The sequence below is a fragment of the Syngnathus floridae genome, chromosome 16 (genome assembly GCF_059516105.1).
Source record: "Syngnathus floridae isolate MCC-2025c chromosome 16, RoL_Sflo_1.0, whole genome shotgun sequence".
NCBI classification, from domain to species: domain Eukaryota; kingdom Metazoa; phylum Chordata; class Actinopteri; order Syngnathiformes; family Syngnathidae; genus Syngnathus; species Syngnathus floridae.
In genome coordinates this window covers 7,417,308-7,436,521 of record NC_142428.1, presented here as the reverse complement: position 1 = coordinate 7,436,521, position 19,214 = coordinate 7,417,308, and the positions used below count along the sequence as shown (strand labels likewise).

Genomic DNA, 19,214 nt, shown 5'->3' with positions numbered 1-19,214 from the left:
GCTTTCATTTATATATTATTTATTAATAACTGGTGATAAGGAGATCACTTTTAGAGATAAAAATACCACACTATCTGTGCAACTGTGAATGAAGAGCAAGGGTTTCCCATCTAAAACATCTGGATCATGCACTCCCTGGACTTTCCAACACCGACCCACTTGACTGTAGGGAGTGAGAGGGAGAGAGCGTCACAAATATACTCAAAAGCATCAATGAAGGTAACGTGAATTTGAAGTTAAAACCTACTGGGAACTCCGATGTGGTTCTCAATGAAGCGGATATAGTTTTGTGCTTTGACTGGGAGGTCACCCCACTTACGGGCTGCAGATGTGTCTGTCTTCCACCCAGGGAAGGTCTCATATTCAACCTCCACTTTATGCAAAACATCCATGTTTGCTAGAATTTAAATAAACACACTATGAATAAAGAGCTACCATGAATGTCACCTGCCCTTTCATCAGCTCATCTTCAAATATTACCTGGAAAATGCGGAATTCTTTTCCCGTTGAGTTTGTAAGCAATTCCTACTTTAATTTCCTCCAACACATCCAGAATGTCAAGTTTTGTCAAAGCGATACTGCAGGGAGGTTGACAGAGTTGAAGGTAAACTTAAGATCATTATGGTTATGCAGAAAACAAAAAACAAGCCCGCTCCCCATAATGACTGTTTTTAACACTCACGCAGTAAAGCCGTTGATCATGTGTGCGTATCTGACGATAACGAGATCCAACCAGCCGCAACGTCGCTTCCTCCCTGTGGTCACGCCGACCTCATGACCCCTCGTCTGCAGCAGTTCTCCAACTGCCTACAAATAAACAAATACCAATTGAAATAAAAATATGAAGCAGGCTTGGAGAATGGGTTGGCGTATTTGATAAGTCTATTTACTTGTTTACAAATAGCAATAGTATTTAGCATTAGCATTACCACGCACCAGTCATTTAATAACGAAAGATATTCATGCATTATTTTTTTCTGTCATAGGAGAAGGTCATCGGTTGTGTTGTATTGTGAATTAAGCAGCTATGTTCGTATCCCGCAAACTCACGTAAGAAACGCAGTGTGTCACCTTGGCCACCCCACCGGAAATGTTCTAGTTCCGCCCCTGCATATTGTTAAATCAATACTTCTCTATGACCGTATCAGTCAAAATGGTACATAATTTTCTTTGTAAATTTAATAGCGCTCCTGCACAGTATCTTGTACTCAATGTACTAATATGGTTCGTGGGTATATGTGTTTACGCAGACAGCAAAGTAACCTACAACGAAACATTTATACATTATGTCTAATAATTTATTCCCTCAGTAAGTCGTAATACGAGTCTGCTGGTCACACTAAACGTATTCTGAATGTGACCTCTGGCCCTAAATTTATCTCTGTCTGTGACCTGTATAAGGGTTGAGTGTCGGTCAGCCATTTAACGCCTCACATACAGATGCTGTCATTTGATTCCATTCAAAAGAGGGAAGGGGGGGTCTATACAAACCAGTTTTGTAACATTTTAACCAATCCCAAACTTTACAAGGAAAAACTGCCTTGTCTTACTGTGATAATCTTACACAGATATCTATCTGACTCATGCTTTTGCTGATTTTGATCACTAGGGAGAGAAATTGTTGGTATATGTGTTCCCCACTTAAGACAGTGACATCATCATCTTACATTGAGTTGCTCAGTGGGAAAGGCTCCAATTCCCACACGAGTGGTATAGGCCTTAGCTACACCAAACACATCGCCGATATTTAGCGGGGGGATGCCAAGGCCGGTGCATGCCCCGCCCACGGTGCAGTTTGATGACGTCACAAAGGGATATGTACCTAAGGAGAGCATTTATCATTATAATACAATCACAAAAATAATTATTTTCATATAAATCAAATTTTAAAAATCCTACCAAAGTCAATATCAAGGAGAGCAGCGTTGGCCCCTTCAACCAGAATTTTCTTTGGAGATCCATGAAGGGCTTCATACATGTAATAGACTCCATCTCTGACCATGGGCCGCAATCTTTCACCGTATTCCTGCACAACAGAGCACAGCTTTCACGTGGGAAGCAGCCCCCAAGAAACCAAATGTTCTCGTCTCTACCCGAAGCTTTTTCAGTTGGTCCTCAACGTCGACTGTCAAGGTTGGATACATGGATTGATACTGGCGGACGAGATTCATGAATCTGAAGGGGATTCATATAAGCCATAATTGACATGAAGGACATAGGAAGAAAAGAACGAGGTTGACGTTATCGCCGTACTTGCTAGAGAAGTCCTTAAAGTCACCCAAAAGGTCACATACACGAAGACCCGTGCGAGATGCTTTGCTGGAGTATGCAGGTCCGATGCCCTTCTTGGTTGTTCCAATACTAATATAAAAAAGCAGATGATTGAAACACAGACAAACGAATGGCTGTAGGCAAAAATAATTTTGAAGCTTACTTCTTTCCATCTTGCGCTTGTCTTTCAGTTTCTTGCAATCCGTCGACAACCTGGTGGAAATCAAACACTGAGGAGAGCAGAGAAGTTGATAAAAGCTCCATAAAAATACAAACAAATGCAAAGCCATACGCACCAAGGTGAGCTCGATCTGAGACAATTAGTCTCTTTTCCCAGCCTTTCAACCCTGATGAGAGAACAGAGTATTATATTTTAAATAAATAAATATTTCTACTTTTAACATTCTGCCATTCCAAAGATAATGCCCAATTTTAGCGAAAATATATTGTGCCTTCAATTGGCGTCATACTGGTAGGTCATATTTTGTTGAAATTTTTTCACTTTAAAAAGACGGGCAGAATATCAAAAAATAATAGTATGTTAATTCCAGGACATCTTTGGAAAGGCAGAATTGCTGATTGTGCGAATTCTACCTTTTTTCTCATTTTTGTCCCCCTCCTCAAACAGGCCAGGCAAATGTATGACCACGCCATTACCTGCCAGACCAAAGAGATATCAAAGAGGTGACACTACAGATGCATTTGTGTTTATGATTTAAAGAAATCGTTTCACTTGCTGTGTTTACCAATGAGTGAGACACTTTTTGGATTGATGATTCCACTGGGGAGCAGGTGGAAGTCGTACTCTTTGCCGTCCACTACCACAGTGTGTCCTGCATTGTTGCCCCCCTGAGAATCAAAGTTGTTATATATTTTTTTAAATCACCCAAACAAGCAAGTGCGTGAAGTTCATATAAAACAATTGTTTGAACTTTCAAAGTCAAAGTCAGCTTTATTGTCAATTTCTCCACATGCCAAAGACACACAAAGAAACCGAAATTTCGTTCCATGCTATCCCACGGAACGAAATTTATGATCGTAACTGATTGATAGCATTTATAATTGGCTCAAATTTTGCAGACTGTTTCAACTTTAAGCATCACAGACTTGAAGCAGAACTCAAGACCTTGATCCAACTGAAAAGATGTGGAGTAACCTAAAAGGGTTGCACACAAGACTCAATCTAACAGACAGGTGCACACTTATGCAACCAGTTTTATTAAATTATATTATACAATATTTTCCAATGTGCCGAACGATGAGTCTCAGCTCTGACCCTCTTGTGATTAATTTGCATTTTCTCCCCATAGTGTTTTTTCCTTTAGGTGTCCTTTAAAAACTAGCCCATCAATCTACGTCCACTGTAAACAACATTAAAGCTATTAATGACAATCCGTGGCCTTTACCACTTCACATAGAGCCTGTCGGGCCTATTTTAATACTCTTGGCTCAGAAGTTGTTGTGGGGCCCAAGTCTGCTCCTCCAATGGCTCAGACCTGGCCTTCTCATGTATCAAGTCACTCTGAGAATGTGATCTGCTGTACATGCAGTCCACTGAATGTGTGTAGGGGAGGGAGCGTACTTGTGCTAGCAGAGGAGAAAGTACAACATGCAGCGACTGTTGACAGCTTGTCCAGAACTGGACCGACTTCTGATTTCTGACCAGATCTCACATGCGAGTCATCTGAAGCCAAAACTGTCTGAATGTTATGATAATAAATCAATGCACGCACAAATAAAACAATGCATTTAAATCAAATCTATTTAGTTTGTTGACTTGAACAATCAGTAAAACAATGCATTTAAATCAAATCTATTTAGTTTGTTGACTTGAACAATCAGAGCAACTTGATTAGTGTTTTTCCACTGAAATCCAACAAATGCTGGTCGCTCTTATAATAATGCACGAATCAAAACAGTTCGAATCGTAGTTCAGCTTGAGCCTGATTCGAATTACCTGACATCTGCAGACAACGTCCGCTTCAGTGGCGAGCAGATCGACCACTTTACCTTTGCCCTCGTCGCCCCACTGCGCACCCAAAACAACAGTCGCTTTGTTTCCCACGTCGTTGCGCGCTCGCTTGAGTCCCGTTGCGACGTGCTGGGTCGTGTTTTTATGATCCTTAGCCGACCAACTGAGCGACATGATGGCGCAAGCTTCGGGCTGGCCGTCTCAAGAGGACTAGCTGTCTCCAAGAGGGGGCATTGCCATATCGGTAAGGGTGATGATGTCACAGCCAGACACACCCGCGTGCGACCGTGCGTAATGGTTGTTTTGTGCCGGACTTCTGGACTAGACTTGGGGAGCGCATTATTCTACCACAGTCAAGGCTCCTCAAGAGTCACGCAATAAAAACACCTAATGTCCAATTACTTTTATTAAAACAGGTTAAGCATTAAAAGTTACAATACAGTATTATTAAGGGATTTAACATTTTTTTTAAATATTTCTTGCATCCTTTCTTTACATGAGCATCTCCAATTTTTTAAAGCGCACACACACATTACTTTTACAATACAAAAACATATAAAGCACATTGTCCAACTTTTCCAATAACTTCCAAAGAATTTACATAAAGTGACATGTTTACATCCAAAGTGCTGTCAAAGTCGGCCCAGCCTCGGATGACTTTATAAACTCTTCTTGGTCTACAAAACAATCTTCTGTAATCTCACAAAAATATTTTCCATTTTCTGAGGTCCTGACAGTTCACAACTGTGGTGACATCAACTTTTTCTTTTTCCTCTTGATCTCCTTTTTCTGGAATCTAGTAAAGGAGGGGAAATAATCAAGAGTGAATAAGACAATATTTCTACATTTTAAAAGCAATTCTGATGTAATTAATAGAAATTACTTTAGGTCATTAACTAGATTAATTTATATTGAGACAACACAGTCAGCAGTTTACAAGAAGCACATGAGACTGTCATTAGTGGATTTAAAACAACCCGAGGAGCAGAAGGAATGGACGGAAAAATATGGAAGAGACAATAGTGAAGGCTGTCATGAGAACTTCATTCACAATGACTGGCATAGTCAAGACTGACTGAAATGAGAAAAGTTGCTGCAGAAATATATTTGATCCATTTTTAGTTAGTAAAGTTTTCATTGTTGTTAAAACACCTTATAGATGACTGCATCATTGAAAAAGACGTGTTAAAAGCTGGACGACACAAACAAATGAAATCCAGATCCCAGTCGGAGCAACAAATGGTGTTATTTGCCACAAAGTTTGGACGGTGAGTGAGTTTATTAGGATGATGTTCCTGCTTACAGTTTACCATCCCACCATTTGACCTACCTCACTGCATCACACAGCCCTTTTTAGGTTTAATGTGTCCTGTCCCACTGTTACCTTGTGTTTTAGAGAGTAAGAACGGAAAACAGAGCATTCAAACAAACTGTCCATTGGCAAACACAAGCAAAATCTGTATTCATTGTCTTTAATTAAAAAAAGGCACATATTGGAAAATTCTCACAATCACCTTCTAAAAATAATACGATATATAAAGTTGAGTGCAGTAAAAATAACACCCAAAAAAATCTCCCTCCAAGTAATATCACAAGACTAACATTCCAAAACTTTTTATTTAAATGAGATAGTTTACCTGAATTCTTCTTTTTGTTGCGTTTAAAGAAGCTTGGCCGTTTATTTGGTTCGGAGTTTACAGTGGGAGTTTCCTCTTCAAACGCCGATGGCGCAGTTTGAGATTCGTTTGCACCCTGGCCGTCGCATTTCAAGATGCTCTCCGAACATGTTTGGTTGCTTTTGGGGTCTGCATGCGTGCAGCTGACCACCACATCCTTCCCGGATGATTTGACAGCATGCAATTGGAGATTTGCCGCTTTTTCTTCAGCCCCTTCTAAACAAATAGTTTTCCGGTCCTCTTGTGCCTTTGGATTCCTTTCACTAGCAGAATCTGCGAGTTGAACGTTCACAATAATGTCCGCCGGCTCCTTAGGTGTTAACTTCTGAGGTACCTGGCTCGAAGTTTCATCCAACACACCATCTATCAGGTCAGAATCTGACAAAGAGGTTGGGCTGAGCAGACTGGTCTCGGTTGATTCGACATCTGTGAGGGCACTTGATTGAGGTTCCAGCTCAAGTTTAGTTTGGGGTGCTGTAGGCGTAGTTGAGGTACACTCCTCCTGTAGCGATGTCGGACTTTCCGGGGATGACTTCGAAGCCGATTCCCCCACCACTTGCTCCGTATCCGTCGAGGGAGTCTCGTTTGGGGAGCTGAGAAAACCGTTCACTTCGCCTGTGCTGGCTTGGTGAGCCTTTGTTGGAAGTGTGCTGGGCGCGGAAACGGTGCAGGCCACTTCTGCGGCTTTTTCGCTTGCAGGCTTCACACTTGACCCTAAATGGGGAAAGGTCAAGCGCATTACTGGGACTGCTTAGAAATTACAAAGAGGCATCGCAAAACCCAAATGAGACTCCTGCCAAGGTTGAACTGGTAATTAAAGTGAAGGGGGGAAAAAAAAATCTGTTGTAGCCTGTCCTTGTTGACTCAGGGGGGAACTCAGACAAGGTTTCCCAAACAAAAGTTGGTCAGTCTGACCATAAAGTAAAATGTTGAAAATTACTTTACTGATGGGCAGGCACACATTTGTATTTCTTGGCAAAGGACTTTTTAACATGATTGTTGTAGTGAATTGTCATCTTCAAGTTTTGCCACCACATGACAAAAGTAAATTTCTAGTATTGGGTCTTTAGATGAAAGTTTGGGAAACCCTGTTGTAACAAAAATATGTGTGTGGAGGGGGACCTTTTGCTTTTGAGGTCATGAGTGAGGATGCATGGCAATACATTTCCCAAGCACGTACATATAAAAGCTGAAGGACATTATACGGGCACATGAAAGCAACAAGGCTTTTAGTGACTCAGGAGCGACGCTTGAACTGCCACAGTCTCTTGTCCTTACCAGGTGGGCAGGTATCCCTACTCATTTCACTATGAGGGAGGCTTTCCAAATCGCACCTTGGCCTGGTCTTTCTTAGGCTGAAACCCTTCCTGATGTCTGCGAGTAGGTGGTCGATTATGCAGCCGTCATCCTGTGGCACAAAGCCTTTCTTGACTGGTGAGGGACAGCGATTATTTAAAAAAAAAGAAAAAACTAGTCAGGTCAATACTTTTCAAATTACAACTGGGATTTGTAAGTGTTGCAGTCACAACTTACTTATTTTTCCATTCTCTCCCTTCTGTCTCTTGGCTTCTTCGTCTGCCAGTTGCTTCTTTCTCTTCTCAGTTTTGGCTGCCTGCTCTTTCCTCATCTTATTATCCTGCATTTGTGAAGAAAAAAAAAAGAAGTGTCACTCTGCCGAGTACAAATTGTACACACAGTAGCAATTTCGACTTAGGCGGCAACTCAACAAAACGTTTTTCACACTATAAATGACACCAGTATTATCCCGACCTTCAGCGCCTTGATGAAAAGTTCCCGGAAAGTCTTGATTGTTCCGAAAAGCTCTTCAAGCGACAGCTTATTGGCATCTTCACAAAAGTAGACAGCTAGTTCACTCCTCTTCTTGTCAATGTTCACAAATCTTTCACTCAAAGCTTGACACGCCTCCAAATTTTCCTGCAGCACAGAATTGGAGCTTTTGTGACAATGAGACAAGCTTTCACAAAAGGCGACATCAAAATCAATGCAGTATTTTTCTTTTTTTGCCATTTAGTAGCTCACTGGATTTAAAAATACATCATTCTTTTGAGCCCAAATACTTGTAGGTACTGGAGGGTTCCTGCAAATGTATCATCATGTCACAATATTGCTTTCAAGCAGTTATGTCACATCTCCTGTTCTAACAATTGTTTATATATTAAAAAATCAATAAAAAATCAATACAGAAATAATATTTTGTTTACTACAAAAAGTATGTTGCACCCTTTTAAGATGCTGCTGAACTACCGTATTTTCCGGACTATAAGGCGCACCTAAAATTTTCTCAAAAGCCGACAGTGCGCCCTATAGTCTGGTGCGCCTTATATATGGACCAAATTCCTAAATTTAAACTGGCCCGAAGCATTGTGTCATGAAATCAATCATAAGTGGCCCGCTGAAGACTATGAATCATGAATCAAAAAGACTATGGATCATTATTTTGTGATTATAAAGTAATTTGTTGCGTCTGAAGTTGAAATAAAAAAGATAAAATGGAGAATGATTTGATTTGGATTAAAAATCTGACATGATGCATTAATGGTGCGCCTTATAGTCCAGTGCGGCTTATATAAGGACGGAGTTTTAAAATGGGCCATTCATTGAAGGTGCGCCTTATAGTCCGAAAAACATGGTAATTCTATTGCATACTGTTTCCACAACAAAGCAAATCTTACCTCAATAACCTTTGCATATTGCTGCTTCATGTCTTCCGAAGAATTGGAGACTTTCTTCAAAGCCTCATTCAGTCGTTTAAGTAAGCCGTTGGTTTCGGATTGGACAGAATCCAGATTTATCCTGTGGTAGGAGGGATAGTTTAGACTATTTCGCATATTTGTGGGGGTGATAATATGCAAGAATGCGGACGGATAAATTGTACCCTGCAGCTTTTTGGCAGATTTCAATGTCCTCTGGCAATTCCAATAGCTCTGGGTGGCTTACTTCTGCTTCCTTTCAAAAAAAGTGTGTTGTTATTCATAAATGTATGCTTTAAGGTAAAAGGTTGATCTTTGCCGTACCTCTAAGATGTGATGAAGCAGCGTAATGCGGCTCTTGTTGGCTTTGGTCTCTGTAAGCTTGAGAAGAGAGCTGATTTTGAATCCCTCTGCATTTCCCGTATGGCTTCCCTAGAAGGAGATTTAAGCGATTTAAAAAAAAAAAAAAAGGCCTTCAATGCGATAAAACCGATATTTGGCACCCTTACGTAATTAAGAAAATTGCCCACGTCAAGGATGAGCCTGCAAAAAGTGGGAATGCGCGTGCTTGCCCTGAGAGCTGAGAACCAAAGGGTTGGAATTAGTTTTTGGTAAGCCGGATGAGGTTCTTTCGGTAAAGTGCACTTACAGTGACAGGCCTCCTCCAGCAGCTTGACTTTAGGTTGGAGGATTTCCAACACTGATGCAGTCTCCTCACACAAGAGCATGCACTCAATCCTCAGCTGATAACTGATGGTAGACAGCAAATTGGAGTTGAAGGTCACGTTTTAAAGGCAGAAAAATCCATCTGATGCCATTGGAAAATTTAAAGGTCTCCTCTGGCCCATTTTCACCAGAGTAACTTATAAAGCAGGCAGCTCACATGTTAGAACAGTTTGGGGAAAGAAGTTACCATTGGACATTGAGGAGCAATGTGAAGAAACGGTCGACATTTGCCAGCTTTTCTTTTTCTCCTTGGAAAGACTTCAAATTTTCAATCTAGATGACAAAGGCAACATCACGACTCTTGCGAGTGGGCCTCATTGAATGACAGCTATAAGACATTGCGTAGGTATCAACGAACCTCATGTTTCTCTGGCAGGAGCTTCAGGAGCTGTTTTAGCACCTCTACATCAAACCTGGATCTGTCACCTTTCTGAATCATCATCACAAAGTCCTCATTTGAGCTGGACATAGAACATTTGGAAGATTAAGATGGACATGCACAGGCAATCCACTAAGTAGGGCAAAATATTAGCAATACCGCCAAGTATGGATGCAACTATGGATTTTTTAAATAATTTATTAATCTGTCGATTAAATCAATAAATTGGATTAAAAAATGTTAAAATTTCAAATACACGGCAGAAAATGTTAAATAAGATTCAGTTACTGCTTTGGCCCTTAACATGCCAGAAAATAGAATACAAAAAATTCTAAAATATTTATTACCGATTGTTTTTTTTTTTTTTTAAATCACTGAATTGTTGAAACATCGAGTGTACAGTTTTATGCGGATAAAACCGATCGACCCATTGTTTCGTGTCTCACCATTTGAATTGCTTCAGGAATATGTTTACATTCAGATTTTTCTTGGAATCGATGAAAGTAACCTAGAAGCAAATAGAAAAAAGTTGTTTGTCTGAGGAAGTCGGCTGTTTGTTTGGAATACTTCATGGCAGATTGTTGACCGTGCGCACCTCTTTAGGCTCCTTCTTGACAGGAGCAGCTGCCCCCTTGTCTTTGTGCTCGGTCACCGGGAGACAGAACAGCTGCTCGATACTGCCGTAGTCCGGCTCGTAAGAAGGCTCTTTCTGAACTGAAGCCCACATGGAGTGACCATCTGCGTGTGTAAGAGGAAAGGAAGCCATCTTGTCAACTTTAATTTGCTCTTCTTTGAACCCGAATCCTGATATTTTTGTATTCAAAATGCATATTTACTATTTTAGAAAAAAAACACCCATCTAATTGGCCTTACTCACCAGTGACAGACCTCAGTTTCTGCCAGTTGAGCTTCTTCATCCTCAGCGTGGGACATCGGGTCAATTTTGCGGGTATGCCGCAGCCCAGAGCGTGGCTGCTTTGAGCCACTATCATACCCGAGGGTGGAGGTGGAGGTGGTGGCGCCATGCCGGGTAAGGCTGGTGGCGGCGGCGGGCCGTTGCTCATACCTGGCGGAGGGGGTGGAGGTGGTGGGGGACTCATGCCAGAACCGTAAGGTAGTGGTGGCGGCGGTGGTGGCAGCGTCATTCCAGGTAGCGGAGGCGGTGGTGGTGGAAGAGTCATTCCAGGTAGCGGAGGTGGTGGTGGAGGTCCACCAAATCCACCAGGAAGTGGAGGAGGAGGCGGCGGCGGCGGCGGGCACTGAAGAGGGGGCCCTGTTGTATTTGGAGGAAGTGGCGGCGGTGGAGGTGGGCAGGGATGAGAACCTTGGGGTTCAGTCATATTCGGAGGAAGCGGGAGTGGAGGGGGATGAGCAAAGAGTGGCTTCTGAGGTGATGCTGAGGATTTCTCCAGCTGCTTTGGGTCTTGTAGACTAGTTTGTGAAGCCTTGTCCACTCTGGCTGGCTGGCCATCCAGTTCGTGACCACCCTTAGACAACTTGCCCTTGGAGAACACCAAACGCTCCATGATCTTTTCAAAAGATCCTATCTCAGCTGAAATCCAAACAGAAAACAAAATCTTGCTAGAAAATTACACTCAGTAGCAGCTAATTGCTATTTTCCAACTCCATCAAACATTAATAAGAAGGCGGCCATTGTCCAAGTCATAGTAAATGCTGACTCACAGTCCTGGGCCAGCAGTATGGCTCGGTTAGTGACGGACTCCAGAGCTAGCCAGATATCCGAGCGGCTTGGCCCCAACAGGAGAAGCGTCTGCAGGATGGACAGAAGCTGGAGAGAAGCTGGTGAGCTGCTCACCTAGCAAACATAAACAAAGAGTATCAGTATATTATTTTTAATATATTCACCACCATTTAATGCTTATAGCTGTCAAACATCTATGTTCACACTATATCAATGTACACAACTCTTACCTTGTTAAAAAGAGTTGTAAAGACCTCCAGGTGGTTACTCATATCAATCCCACCATACAATCGTAAGAGCTCCTCCTCATCTTCAGCCATCGCCTCTTCAAAAGCTTCACATTGAATAATCAAGTCTGCATCCTCCTGTTCTCTGCATGCCACATACATCAATGCAGTTTTATTAGAAAAAAATAAATAAATGAGAGGCTGATTAATCAAGGGTGGGGGAAAAAATGGGGGCTGCATGCTCACCTTAATTTTGGTAGACTATCAAGAACATGGAGCCCTGCAGAGAGAGAAACAACAACAGGGGTTTCACATCATTTAATTTTTTTTGCATTAAAATCATGTATAGAGGTGAACTAGTGGTAGATCGTGGACAAAGAAGTCTGTCACAGGTGAGGAATTATAAAAGAGGCGTGGCCAATCAAAGTGATTGGTCCATAGAGGTGGGTGGTCATAATGGAATCAGGTAGTTTTTTTTTTGTGTGTTTATATTTGGTCATCTCAGACTCCAAACTGACCAAATACGTTATTTTGACTTTCATTTTTTTTCTCCAATTAGGTCAGTATGATTTGGAATATTTTCAATTTAAGATGTAGCAGTGTGTGATATCGTAAATCACAACTGTTTGTCTTAAGCTTAAGAATTTGTCAGACAAAATGACGCCATGCGATGCTTTTCTTAGACACATGATGACGAACGCTCCAATAATATCCCGTTGTGTGCTTTTGTATTCACTTTGAGCATAGATGCTGCGTCAGCTCACAGGAAAGTGACCTCACTCATTGTGTGATTAATTGTTCAGTGGCAGGCTGCACCAACCGATAAACTCCTTCCTCATCTTATCTCTCTGCCTCAGGTCATCGGAGCCGAAAATGAGGGCGTTGATGACACTGAGGAGCGTGACCATGTATGAAACGTTGTCTGTGGCCTGCAACTCGTTCATGATCACGCTGAAGCGATAGTGACTCGTCTTCACGCCCTGAAGAACAAATCAGAGGAAATTAGTCGACTTCAGTTAGGTGTCATGCTTGGGAATACAACTCGCCACAAGAGGGCGGTATTTTTTATTTTTGGAGTGGGAAGCATATATTTTTCTTGCCTTGTAGTGTTCCAGAGCATCCAGAGCAAGGCGATGGCCCTCTGTTGAGAACATGCTGAGGGCTGCAAGTAGCTCAAACACCTGCTTCTTCACCATCGTGTTGGAGGTGTCCAAGGCTGTGGAACATACACACACATTTAATCAACACAGCAAACAAACGTTCTCAGTGGCGCTTCTTTTTTTGTGTCAAGACCTCAATATGCCTCACATGGTTTTAGGCAGCGCAATGTGGACTTTGTTCTTTGCGGATGTGGCAGCAGATAAACATTCAAAAATTCCAATTTATGGGGAAACTATAAACAGGCTTTTGTGATTCTCTTGCAAATGCTTGTATAATAAACTACACACAAAAAGGGATATTGAGCGTCTTGGTGAAATTTCAGAATCAAATTATAATATGTTGTAACCTTTACAGGTTAACTTGACTGAGTTGAAAACAAATGTCCTAATTTATGACAAAAACCTTTCCTAATGTTTTTTGTGACAATTTTCTTGGTATCTGTTTCAACCAAATGACACAATCTAACTCAGTAACTTCAATTTTGGAACATCCTGTTTGTAGTCATGTTGGTCTCATTATTTCAAAATTAACATCATGATGAAATGCTTGAAAAGCACTGAAAAAAGAAATGTATTGGTCCATTCCCACTATTGAGAAATTTGCTGTTCAGTTCCTTAGAAAACAGGAAGCAAATTTCATCCATCATGAAATTACAATCATCTGTAAAGGTCATAATGCATTTTTGAGTTCATCTCAAAATTTCCACCACTACTCCTCTTTCTGAGTCGTGTATGAATACAAAGATGATGATGTGAATGTTTGTGGGAACCTTGGGAGAGTTTCCGGATGTATCCCTCATTATCAATGATGAAGTGGATCCCAGCCGAAGAGTTCATGACAGCACGGACGCAGTTGATGCAGGTGAGCTGCAGAAGGGCGTCTGCAATGCGGGAGCAACCTCGGCCCGAAAGGCGGTCCAGGGCCTCCAGGAGGAGATCCAGGCCACTCAACTCCAGGAACTGCACCATCCATGATTGGTCGCTACTGTCCAAGCGCCGTTTCAGGCCGGAATAGTTAACCACAGTGGGAACCTGGAGAAGTTTGATACAGAGCTCCGGATCAGCATTCTCCAAGTTGGCTTCCTGTTGCGTGTCTGAGTCCTGCGATGAGCCCAGGCGACCCCGAACTGCGGCCCATTTCTTCTTTACTTCTGAAATCCCTGTCATCATTGTGAAAGCACCTGTAAAAAAAAGTCATGTTATGCACTTTGTCCTCCCTTTCCTTCCACATCACCCACAATTGCATTTATTTTATTTTCCAAACACTGTACTGTTGGTTTATTACACAATCTTCCTGTTTCAGTTCTTACGATTACATTTTATATTACAAATTGAAACTGCTGTGACATGTGAAAACTATGGGAAAAGATTTTGCTTAATAATCTTGTCAGCCATTTTCACACAACTGCATTTAATTTTTTGGGAGTAGTAAGAAGGAATTGGCAATGACAACATCATTTATATTGATAAAAAAATGGCAATTCTAAATATTTTTTATCATATTTACCATCATTTTGTGGCTTCTCCTCAGAACTGAATGGGAACATGCTTGGAACAATACAAATCCACCCCAAAAAATTAAAACTATAAAGGAAGTTACACAAAAACAAAAATGAATAAACTGACAAACACACGACAATAAAAATATCCAATATTCTTCTGTGTTTTGGGAAAACTTATCTGTAATTCAATGAATTTGTCTGCACAATGTCACCATCATTCATTATTGGTGAGCAGAACAAAAAAATGAAAGGCCGGATCACGATGGGAAATGAAACAATAGGGAATGACAGCGTTGCACTCTGTGGGTGACTAAACGACTATGTCAGCAGTCGGGTTGTTTGCAGCAGCCATACGCAACATTCCAGCTAAATCCTGCATAAAAAAAAAAAAACTCCCTGCATGTGCACTGCAGAAGACATTTCCATTTACGCCAACAAATGATGCTTCATCAGAGACCTTGAAAATTATTACACAAGAGCCACTCTAGATGAAGCAGGCATATATCATAAATGCACACATGCTGCTTTTTGTGGCACAACCACAGATTTCCTCGCTTGCCAACTCCCTTTTTCACCATCCTACCCTCTGGAGAGCTTCTAAAACATTCCCGCACAAGCAGCATACACACTAAGTCCAAAAAAGGGGAAAGCACTCTGCAAAAAGTCTAAAAATACGTTGTGATATTTGTTGGTTTGGTGTTAAAAGAAAAATAGTTTTCGGCTCTGCTGTGACTTAGCAAAGCAGAATGATGAGCATGTAGAAACACAACGGCTTGGTCTGAGTCACAGTTGGCTACTTTGGGTAGCTCGAAAGGAATGGTAGTTTTTGCAGGGGGGCCCATTGTCTTTGCTTGACACTCGAATATCAAACTTCTACAATGTGAGATGTTTTTTGCAAATTGACTTGGCCTCGTGTTTTCATATGATGCACTGCAGCAATAATTCCATTCGAGTCAACGAGTCAAGGTAAAGTGACTCTTGGCTCTTGCAAAGGAATTCTGTCAGCTCAGGCTGCGCAATTCCGCCGCGTTACCGTGGCAGCCGGCAGAAACACACAATGGACACAACAGACCGTCTCAATGCCATCAATGAATTCTCACTTTCCCACTTTTCAACAAGCATCGCCTAACAAACCACTGGCTGAATTTAAACATTACAAACCTATTGGAACCAAATATAAGGATGTTTTTAATTCTGGTTTTCAGTAGGATAGAACTCAGTTACACACATATAATTAAAAACATTTTGCGTTTGTTTAATGATCATAAATGGGAAAATATGCACAAAAACAATATTTATTCACACCCATGTGTATTCACTTTTACAGTGGCTCTTCCTGTGATCACATGTCCAGAATAAGCCAATGAAAAACTATATTTACCAGAAAACATTTGAGGAAATTGACACGTCATGGTTTCCTAAAATGTTCGGAAAGTTGACTCAGACTTTTTATAACTGGACGAATAGGATGGACCAGTCTATTTGTCCAGAAGCCAAGTGAAACAAGCTTTGACCAAATCCACTGAAATTGGGAAATTTGTAGCATTTTTATTCAATTATAATTATTATATTGCATTATATTGAACTTTATGTCATACTTCAAAATGTATTAAGTTTATATTTTACACAGTGCACAAAAAAAATATTCCTTTGGGGGTACCTAATCATGATGAAGTAAACATTGCAAGTAAATTCATGTAATCTAGGCAATCATCCAATAACTTGCACACTTTCTTAACTACTCTTTTTATTCCTGAGACAAGGGTGTGTCTGTGCGTCAAGTATGCTGGGCTACCAAGGAATTTCTCAGGAAGGAAAACTATTCCAGGACAGGAAACCAGATAAACATGCTGCTACGGAAGCACAAGTTCCTCTTTTGAAACGTCTGTTTCACTGAGGATTTTAATTCACAGTAAAAGCAGTTCATGTAGAAAACATTATTGGGTGAATAAATGAAAAATATGCTTTTTATTAAGTTGAAAGCCATTTTTTAATGTCTGCCCCAATAGCTTCCACATGCAACTCTGACAGCAGCTGATTCACAGCCTACAGGACAAACCCACTCATGTGTCCTCTGCTCGAGCCTCCTACACAACAGTCCAACTCCACTGTACACTAGATTAACATTTAAGCATGCACACCCACTGCTTCCGTTTATTTGAAACATATGCAGAGCCCAAGACTGCAAATATTGTTCATATTCATTTGAATATTATTATGTAACTACAGTCAGAATCTCAAAAGTCAAAGATGCTGCCGCAGCGTGATGAGAGGAAAACTTGTGATAAGCATAAAACTAGCAACATCTTTTAGAGGTCCTCTTTGGCACCAATAAAAGATGATTTGATACATATCTTGACACGCAGAGTATGATACGATTCAAGAATAATATAATAATAATATATAATGTTATATTATTTTTAATTTTAAGTGAAATTATTCAAATTGTTGGCTTCAGTCGGATGAGGATTTGACACATTTATTAACGTGTAACAACGCATCAAAGCTCTAAGCCAAAACTAAGTTAATTAAATGGAAAAAAAAATCATCAGCAATCTCAAGCCAATTTATAACGAGTGTATTTCTCATCTCTTTAAAGATAATTGGATACATATCTCAATACATGGGGTGCAATACGATTGAAGTATAGTCAATGTAATGAATTGATTCATGTGAATCAAAATCGATTTTCCGATTCAAACCGATTTTCGTTTCTATTTATCCCTGTCAGCCATCATCAGAGGGAGATGTAGTTTTACATTTATCACACATTTGTTAACATCTCTTTAAACTTTGAATGACAATTTGGAATCTTAATACTAGTAATAATTTTAATGTTTTCTGATATTAATACTTTGAGACAACAATTTAACTTTGAAACTGTTTTCCAAATTTGAACAACTTAAAAATTAGATGGCATTCCAGCCGGATTCTTTTAACAGAGCGATCCTGATGTAAACTGAAAAAGTACTTTTAGATGAATATTCACGTTTCATGCAGGGTTTAAAAGCTCACGTCGCAGAGTTAAAAACATCTGGATCTTATTAAAATGATACCTACCCTTCCCATCTCTCCTATTTTTGGCAGCAACGTGCATGCAAGAGCTCTTTGTGCTACGTCCTATTAAAATAGTTCACTTTATTAAAAGTGAACAAGGTTTGTTAACACATAATTAAAACCGAATTAACCTTTATACACACAGGAAATTCATGCAAACACAACGTGATCCAGATAAAAGTGTACTTTGGCAACTGGACACGTTTTTCCATTCCTTGCAGCCTTCCTCCTCTCCAAACCAGTTTAAGGGTAAACAGTCCAAATCCAATAGGGACATCGGCCACACAATTCCTAACCAAATGAGCCACTTTGTCTGCATTAGTGACTGCAACATGCTGGATTAAAACCAGGCAACACAAAGCCGGACTTTGGGGTGCGCCTTTGCAGAGGACTTGGACTGTTGTCCCGTATCTTAGACAGCAACGATTTTACATGACATCTTCTGTTGCATAATTGAAGATGCGCAATGATGTCTTACCTGATTTTCTTCTATAAATACACTTGGAGTGATCGCGTCCTTGTGTGTGTTCAGATGGGAGAGGCACCAGATGTCAAACACACTCCGGTTTACATCGTCCTAAAAGAAGCATGGATCTCCACAAATTAAGGCATTAAGGCAGTGGCAGGTCGACCCGAGTGGGTGTGTGTATGCGCGTTCGTGTGGCTTTTAATCGTCACGGCCCTGCGCTCTTGCTCGCTCACTAGTTTAAAAGAGTGACGTCAATTTAGAAGTAAACGCGACGCTCCGATATCCGCTCGTGCCTTTCGCAATAAAGTTTTGACGACGTCTCCTGCATTACTGGCGAATAAACGTGATTAAACCGCACAATATGGGTTTGCTGCCTTGATAAAGCCGGATTGGGAATAAGTAGTACGATGCTAAAACTAGGTATGCAAGATAACGAACGGATTAAACGTCACATTTTATTGTTAGCACTCTGCTGTCTTCAGCCACGTCCTGCGGAGCGTGCAGAATTCCAAAAACACACGATAACAAGATGACTGCGACAACAAAGATCTTAAAGCGCAGTTTTGCAGGCGCCGTGTTATTTTGAAGTAGTTCCCCACCCTAACCCAATGCAATTTTTTATTTTCTTGCGGTTGCTGAAGCTGTCCGCAGCCGTCAGTAGTGCGCCCTCCTCCCTCACACTAATCTCCATCCCGGAGGCTGGAGCCGAACTCATGCAGACCACTTGACTCATTCCTCAAAAACGAAACAATTTGATGGTTCGTCACATACTTTCGTAATCTACAAAACAATGATTTTTATCTTGGCCTTGCTCAGCATTCTGAGTAAACCCCTGGTCTAGACCGATCTTGTCTGAAGAAAAATAACTAAGATGTTTCGTAATTTAAGTCAAGCCTGCCACGGCCCAAGGGATCATGCCAAGCCAGTAGGTTTGCATTTCCCCACTGACAACAATGAAGATAAGCAAGCTGCGATGAAGTGGAAAGTTATCGTTAAAAGTGGGACTGATCAAGACTGGTTTTGCACATTGCAAGAACAAAAAAAGACGCATGATATTTAATTTTAATCTGTCAATCACTAGTTTTCAGAAGCGATTGTCCTAATCAAAATCTGAGTGGCACCTTGATTAATTGCATTTAAAGTTATTTTCTTGTGCAGGAGTTTTGAACCATGCTTGAATGCTATTTTTTATGCAAGACATTTACTTTGAAAACAAAAATACAGTGTGTGGTTATTTTTTGTTTGCTTCAAATCCTTTTTTTTTTAGTATAGTGGATTTTTTTGCATGCATTGAAAAATATTTGATGAAATGTATTAAAACATTTATTTTGCATGTATGCAAATACTATGTCCATATTTACC

The 19,214-nt window shown here is 40.7% G+C and overlaps 2 protein-coding genes across 4 annotated transcripts; both read right to left on the bottom strand.

Annotated features, from left to right (window-relative positions):
- Positions 1 to 2: 2 nt before the first annotated feature.
- adss1 (adenylosuccinate synthase 1) lies at positions 3 to 4,539 on the bottom strand. Its single transcript, XM_088400621.1, has 13 exons — positions 4,229 to 4,539; positions 3,018 to 3,120; positions 2,866 to 2,928; positions 2,568 to 2,618; positions 2,435 to 2,501; positions 2,254 to 2,361; positions 2,094 to 2,175; positions 1,900 to 2,026; positions 1,668 to 1,822; positions 683 to 807; positions 481 to 578; positions 248 to 397; positions 3 to 163 (listed from the first exon to the last, which is right to left on the bottom strand). Exons 1-13 carry the CDS (start codon positions 4,415 to 4,417, stop codon positions 111 to 113), a joined length of 1,371 nt encoding a protein of 456 aa, XP_088256747.1. The 5' UTR covers positions 4,418 to 4,539; the 3' UTR covers positions 3 to 110.
- A 92-nt stretch (positions 4,540 to 4,631) lies between these two features.
- inf2 (inverted formin 2) lies at positions 4,632 to 18,092 on the bottom strand. 3 transcript variants are annotated; one of them, XM_088400618.1, is made up of 23 exons: positions 17,862 to 18,089; positions 13,595 to 14,005; positions 12,765 to 12,880; positions 12,485 to 12,644; positions 11,911 to 11,944; positions 11,668 to 11,809; positions 11,419 to 11,551; positions 10,613 to 11,287; positions 10,331 to 10,473; positions 10,182 to 10,243; positions 9,715 to 9,817; positions 9,544 to 9,629; positions 9,280 to 9,380; positions 9,140 to 9,210; positions 8,955 to 9,062; positions 8,816 to 8,886; positions 8,613 to 8,733; positions 7,690 to 7,854; positions 7,453 to 7,555; positions 7,198 to 7,350; positions 5,881 to 6,633; positions 5,574 to 5,627; positions 4,632 to 5,039 (listed from the first exon to the last, which is right to left on the bottom strand). In XM_088400618.1, the coding sequence occupies exons 2-22, from the start codon at positions 13,992 to 13,994 to the stop codon at positions 5,575 to 5,577; spliced, it is 3,753 nt and encodes a 1,250-aa protein (XP_088256744.1). In that variant the 5' UTR covers positions 13,995 to 14,005; positions 17,862 to 18,089; the 3' UTR covers positions 4,632 to 5,039; position 5,574. The 3 variants fall into 3 exon arrangements, with proteins under 3 accessions (XP_088256744.1, XP_088256745.1, XP_088256746.1); XM_088400619.1 differs by lacking the exon at positions 5,574 to 5,627 and having other exon boundaries at positions 17,862 to 18,086; XM_088400620.1 differs by lacking the exons at positions 4,632 to 5,039; positions 5,574 to 5,627 and having other exon boundaries at positions 6,240 to 6,633; positions 7,254 to 7,350; positions 17,862 to 18,092.
- Between the last annotated feature and the right edge of the window lie 1,122 nt (positions 18,093 to 19,214).

What these genes read in the sequence shown, in the direction of transcription:
- adss1 (XM_088400621.1), bottom strand. Translation starts at nt 4,417, where the DNA reads ATGTCGCTCAGTTGGTCGGCTAAGGATCATAAAAACACGACCCAGCAC. An exon ending in TCTCCTTGATATTGACTTTG is followed by an intron (nt 1,823 to 1,899) that starts GTAGGATTTTTA and finishes TGCTCTCCTTAG; the next exon opens with GTACATATCCCTTTGTGACG. An exon ending in AAGAATTCCGCATTTTCCAG is followed by an intron (nt 398 to 480) that starts GTAATATTTGAA and finishes TTTAAATTCTAG; the next exon opens with CAAACATGGATGTTTTGCAT.
- inf2 (XM_088400618.1), bottom strand. Translation starts at nt 13,994, where the DNA reads ATGATGACAGGGATTTCAGAAGTAAAGAAGAAATGGGCCGCAGTTCGG. An exon ending in TTACAACTCTTTTTAACAAG is followed by an intron (nt 11,552 to 11,667) that starts GTAAGAGTTGTG and finishes TATGTTTGCTAG; the next exon opens with GTGAGCAGCTCACCAGCTTC. An exon ending in TAGGGATACCTGCCCACCTG is followed by an intron (nt 6,634 to 7,197) that starts GTAAGGACAAGA and finishes TTCCCCATTTAG; the next exon opens with GGTCAAGTGTGAAGCCTGCA.